General features: G+C 41.5%; 1 protein-coding gene across 14 annotated transcripts in view; it reads left to right on the forward strand.

Annotated features, from left to right (window-relative positions):
• The window catches only part of atp2b2 (ATPase plasma membrane Ca2+ transporting 2), a 139,101-nt gene that overhangs the window by 53,583 nt on the left and 79,181 nt on the right, over positions 1-6,337 (forward strand). For 9 of the 14 annotated variants that reach the window (XM_024270880.2, XM_024270879.2, XM_036212007.1 and 6 more), the window contains exon 1: positions 3,446-4,572. In XM_024270880.2, the coding sequence (XP_024126648.1) occupies positions 4,374-4,572 (199 nt within the window). In that variant the 5' untranslated portion in view covers positions 3,446-4,373. Of the gene's footprint in view, positions 1-3,445; positions 4,573-6,337 lie in introns of those variants that run through there. The other 5 variants (XM_024270875.2, XM_024270876.1, XM_036212008.1 and 2 more) reach the window with 2 other exon arrangements.

Raw genomic sequence — 6,337 nt, forward strand, 5'->3', positions numbered from 1 at the left:
TATTGGAGGATACAAATGCTTTTCCAAGCACAAAAACACATTTCAATAAGCAGAGATCTTAGGAATGTGAATGAGGAAGAGTTTATTTGTGATAGAAAAGATGTGCATGAAATAGGTCCATAGTTTTTGAAGATTATAGGTTCTGGGCCAATGAAGTCTTTCATGCTGGTGGGAAAAGCTCGAACCAAACCAGAGCCTAAACCAGGAGTGGACAAACCTTTTGACTCGTGGGCCACAGAGTTTTAACATTTGACAGAAGGTAGTAGGTGACAGAAGGTGATAATCCACCTCATAAGAAAAAGAAATAACATGGAATCTGGACAAAAATATGCTTTCATTTTGGTTTAAAGTTCATATGTGTCTTTTAAATCAGAACATTTTGGAGTTTTTATTTCAAAATTTGTGGCTTATGTCCCCATTTTGGAGCCAATTGCACCAATTGGTTGATGTCCCTCAAGATAACACGCACATTTAGAGAAGTGCTGCATTCGTGTGGTGTTGGAATGATTGTAAAAATGACTGTCCGACTCTGGAGAACACATGAGAACATCAGAAAACAACAAATATTCCAAACCCACATGAATACAGACAAAGTTTTTATTTGTAGTGCACCATCTAGATTCAAGATTCAAAGGGTTTATTGTCATATGTACAGTAAAGAAACTGGTTTCCCTGTACAATGAAATTCTTACTTTGCAGCTCACTCTGAATGCCATAAAGATAAAAAAAAATATAAAGTTTTTTGGATATTTACAGGATGACTGAAAACAAGGTATATATACGAAATAAACAAACTATGCATATGTAAGTCACTAAGATATTTACAAATCAGTTGTGCAATTTACAGCGGTTATTGTGCAAAGGAGGCTGACAGAACTGGATAGTGGGGGTACATGTGCAGTTATTAAGGTGCATTAATAGTGCTGAATAGTCCAGTAATGATATATATATGATAAATAATCCAGATGTGCAAAGGTGCAGTCTGCTGTTGCAGACTCCTGTCAGCTGTTAAGGAGTCTGATGGCAGAGGGAAAGAAAGAGTTCCTGAGTCTGCTGGTCCTGCATTTCACGCTCCTGTACCTCCGGCCCGAGGGAAGGAGATTGAACAGACCTCGTTGGGGGTGGGTGGGGTCTCCAATGATGGAAGCAGCTCTCCTCATGACCCTGCGCTTGTAGATGCTCTGCAGCGAGGGCAGAGGAGTCCTGGTGATCTTGGACGCAGCCTTCACCACTCTCTGCAGGCGTTTGCGGTCCGTGACGGTAGAGCTGCCGTACCACATCTATAGGGAGACACCAGAATTACAGTGAACCTTAACAAGATATATCAATTTAGTTTATTCCAGGGTTGCACGGGGGGAACATTGGTTAACGCTCTTGCCTCATAGAAAGAAGGCCCCGGTTCAAGTCCCGGCTGGGAGACCTGAAACAGAAACACCAATGGGAGGACTTTTATGTGTGGAGTTTGCATGTTCTCCCTTTTTTTTCTCCAGAGACTCCACCTTCCTCCCACCGTCCAAAAACATGCTTCATAGGTTAACTGGTTACTCTAAATTGTCCTTAGATGTGAATGTGAGTGTGTATGGGTGTGTGATTGAGGCCCTGCTACAGATCGGCAACCTGTCCATGGTGTACCTTGTCTTTGCCTACAAGTGGCTGGGTTAGGCTCCCCAAAAGCGACAAAACGGATTTAGAAGATGGGTTGATTCCAATTTTGTGGGCCAGGTTAAATAATTTAATGAGCGTAGTTTCCCACCCCTGGTCTAGATGCTGACGATGGTTGAGGGTCAGTCCATGGCAAAGCATTGGTCCACATGGAGGAGGGCCAGCAAAACCATCTACATGTGTCAAAGTGAAGGCCATTTTCTATTAATATTATTATTATTAACGGCCTGGTGTTATCTTTCTAACACACTGAAGCAACACTACGATAATGGAGGCTGAGAGATTAGTCAGAATGAGTTCTTGCTTTCTTTATTAAACTCATTTTTACATCACCATGGTGTCATCATCCTCTCTCTCCCTTTCACTCATGGTGCAGAAAGAATTAAACATAACAGGATAAGATAACTAAGGGCAAAAGGAGTAAAAGAGCCAGACAACAAAACACATTGGCAATTCCACACTTACACCCCAAACCGCCCAGACAGGCAAAGGGAATGATATCTCACTTTTCGGCTCGCAACCTACTGTGTGTTTTGGATTTTGGCCCCGTTTGATTGAGTTTAACATCCATTGTCTAGAATGTAAAGAGGTAAATGTCAATGAATTTAAAAGAAAATATATGATTGGCTTAGAACAGGGGTCTCAAACTGGTGGCCCGCGGGTTATTAGCAGCCTCTAAGCCTTAAAATGAAAGTTCATGTCTTCTAAGCAATATCTTCTGCATGTCCACTCTTCTTTGATGATAGCTTTGTATTTGCTTTGTGATGTTCAGCTTGCTGGTCGTCAGAAAAATCCTTAGCAACAGTTGCTAATGTTGTTAGCTCATGTTGATTCACAGGACACGCAGAATATATTGCTTAGTAGTACAAAGACATGAACACATGTTTAATAAACATGTTCAGTAGATTTAGACAATGGACCAAAGACATATTTTTGGCACAAATGGAACCCCATACAGCCCAGCCTCAGCCAGACTCTGCCTTTTGTGGCCCCCAAGCTAAATTGAGTTTAAGAACCCTGGCTTAGAAGAAAAGGTGGGAGATTCAGCTATTGGTTTAGAACAGAGGCGTAATTGATGAGTTGTGTGCATAATGAGTGACGTAAGAACCCAGCTTTTGCCCGCAAGTGAGGTAGCTCTTCCTTACTGGAAGTGCGGCAAAGTGTCATGGTCATAAAATTGACGGAGGTGAAATTCTCAGTGTGTGACTGGCTGACTGTTTAAGTGATCGTTGGCTGGACTGAAACAGCCAGACTGACCATTTGCCCTCATGCGTGTGATGCTGTAAAAATCCACCTCTTTGAGCATTTACATGCTGCATATTGTAATTTGCCATCTGCTCTGACTACAAAGTCAAACGTTATGCTAACAAGGTTGAAACTGAGAAATAAAATCACTTTTTGAAGGTCTGATCTGCTGATAAATGGCTTAGCCATTCAAGCAGAAAATCAATTTGAGCTTCCAGAAATGGATCTTTGTGTTTCCACAGTGTAAACAGGTTATAGTCTTTTAGTGTCTACATGTTGGGAATTGAAGTCGAACTTCCTATTGTTTCTGAGCCACAACGAGCCCTAAAGAAGTAAAGACTGAAGCGGGGCTTTTTGTAATGTATTCCAAGACAGCAAGCTAAAGAGACTGTCAGTGATATAACACGACGGCACAGATGAGGCTGGTTACTGAAGGAAGCAATGGCAGCTTCCTTGCTGGTGAGCTGGTGAGATAGCAGGGGACCGGTTCACAGCTCAGCCCCATCCTCTCTGTGACTGCGTTACGTTCAGCCTCTCCGCTTTGTCGTCAGAGCAGCCCCAGCCTCCCTCCTGCACACATCTCCTCTCTGCTCTGCACCAGAAACGAGCACTCTCATCTTTCCTTCTCTTTTTCCTACCCTCGCTCTCTCCGTTCAGATAGTGCGTGAGCTCAGAATGAGGTTAGCGGCACCAACGGCACCAGCAGCAGATAGAGACAGCAGAGGCACACTCACTGCAGCAGCCAGGAGAGGCTGTCCTTCAGCCGTGCACTATCTACCGCTGCATTCACTCCTGCCCTAAGAAGGCAACACTCATTCCTGTGCTCTCTCTCAGCCTGCTCCTCTCTCCTCCTCCAAATTCATCTTCTGAATTTGTCCCCCCCCATCTCTCTTTCTCTCTTTCTGTGTAGCGGTGATGGAGAAGACCACCATGTAGAGACGGAGAAGCAGAGGAGGCAAGAGCAGAATTGCAGCAATGGGAAGCCACACATGGAGTGGGTCTGGACGGCAGCCGTGGTGAGCCTGAGACCAACAGGACTTGAAACCACCATTATTACCCTTCTCAGGACCTAACCACTGGGGCTGTCCAACGCTTACCTGGATGCTCCCCACTTGTGATTTATCATTCCCTCTTCTCTCCCTGCTCCATTTCTCTTTTTTCTCGTCTTCTTGACTTAGCTTTTTTTTTAATTTTGTCTTTTTCATTCCTGATATTTGTGGCTACTTAAACAGAAGCAACTCATCACTCTGTTCCCTTAGGATTTTTTTGCCCACTTTTTTTCTTCGTCTGCCGACTTCAACCCTCAAGGGTAATTTTTTTTTCCTCCTCCTTTTTTGGTCATTTTTGGCTTTTTAAAAACCTATTTTTTGGAGATTCTTTTGGATGGGACTGAGCTCTGCTGTGCAATCTTTTTATTCTACAAGCAATAACAAATATCAGTCTGACTGACTCAACTAGTTGACATCATGGGGGACATGTCCAATAGCGATTTTTATGCCAAGAACCAAAGAAACGAGGGCAACCATGCAGCAGGCTTTGGCTGCTCGCTCATGGAGCTGCGCTCGTTGATGGAACTGCGTGGCACAGAGGCGGTGGTCAAGCTCCAAGAAGATTACGGGGGAGTAGAGGGACTGTGCAAACGACTCAAAACCTCACCCACTGAAGGTAAGTTCCAGTGTGTGAAACTGCTGGTTTTAGATCGGGACAGAACATTTAACTGAATCTGTGGATCAATTTCTTGGTTAATAGTTTCTGATCTCTCCTAGTTTGTCTTTGAGTTATCATTTCATTCATTCATCATATTGTGTAGTGTGAAATATAACTGCATAGATACAAGGATGCTGAATCAGGAGAATGGATGTGGTGACTTAAAACGCCAACCAATGGTGTAGAGTTGAACAGTCGTACTGGAATGGATTGTTCTGTTTAACGCGTTATAAAATTCTTCCCAGCTGAGCTACACAAACATCACTCTGGACAGTTTAGAACCTTCTAGTACAAAAGCATCCCAGCCTTCTTTTTAGCCAATCAAGCACAGGTTTGAGAAGCAGCTGGTCGTCGCAGCAACAGGGAAAAGGTCTTAGCCCCATGGAATCAGCGTTTTTGTGGCAAATGTGGATTGAGGATAAAAAAAAGAAAAAAACAGTCCTTACATGATTGTATTTGTTTCTCATGTCCAAAAATTGCAATAATTTACTAACATTTAATACTTTTTTCCTAAAATCATTTCAGCAGGTAGAACACATAACATGCAACAATAACTTAAAACACAATTTCTATTCAATTTATCCAAGATTTAGAAACAAAATTTTCAATAAATTGCTAAAAAAATACATTTGATTTATAAAGCCATTTACATTCTGATGAAATCCCAAATAAAAAAATAGGAAATATTAGTAGGATTCTGCATAGTTTTAATGAGAATGCACACCAAACGGCCATTTCTCAATGAATCAGCATGCCTTGACACTGAGGTCACTGATCACGTTCAATCGATGCGTGACATCGGAGGTTCCCTATAACCTTGAAAGCTGATAGTCAAATGAGTGTGTTCCCTGACACCCTCCTTTCACTCAAGCAGTTCCTCGGTCGACTGGCAGAGAGGACACAGGAAAGCAGACTAAGTAAGCTATGAAACTGTCCCCATACCTTTATTCCTAATAGTTTTATGCTATCAGAGACTCTTTCCAGTGTTGGCAAGGTGATAAAATAGAAATTAATGAAAGTAACTTTGTCACAAAAGCTTTTATTAGGGGTGTGTATTAGTAAGAGTCTGGCGATACGATACATATCCCGATACATGTCTCACAATACGATACGTGTATCATGATACAAAACTTATCGCGATATATCCCAAGACTGTATCAGAACATATTTTTTACATTTTTTTTTTTTAAGAGTATGACTTGGAAAAAAACTACCTGAATATTAATACAACTTTCATTGTAACAAAATGGTAAAATTCATTATATTTAAGAATCACAACATGAAGCACTGCAACTGTATACTGATACTGCAGCAAAGTGACACAGAGTTTTGGTTCGGCACCCATCCCAAGTAAAAACTAAAAAGGAAATGTCTCATAGCAACAATGCGGCAAATTCCTTTGTGATTTTGGGCTATATAAATAAAACTGAATTGAACAAAAACCACAAGGTTGACTGAACTTTTATGCTAAGTTGGTTCTCACGAGATCTTGTTGCTTTCGTCGCAGTGTAGAGCTGCTCAAAGAGGCTCAGTATGCTGCGCTGCCAACTAGCGATCGGGAGGTTTAGGTGGAAAAGAACAGACAAATAATCACTTAAATATTTTCTTGTCAGCATTTTAAATCAATACAAGTATTGCCAAATGAAATATCATGATATATCACCAAATTGATTTTTCCTTATACCCCCAACTTACATATTCATAGCTTTTTTTTTTTTTTTTT

The sequence above is a fragment of the Oryzias melastigma genome, linkage group LG5 (assembly GCF_002922805.2).
Source record: "Oryzias melastigma strain HK-1 linkage group LG5, ASM292280v2, whole genome shotgun sequence".
Classification (NCBI taxonomy): Eukaryota; Metazoa; Chordata; class Actinopteri; order Beloniformes; family Adrianichthyidae; genus Oryzias; species Oryzias melastigma.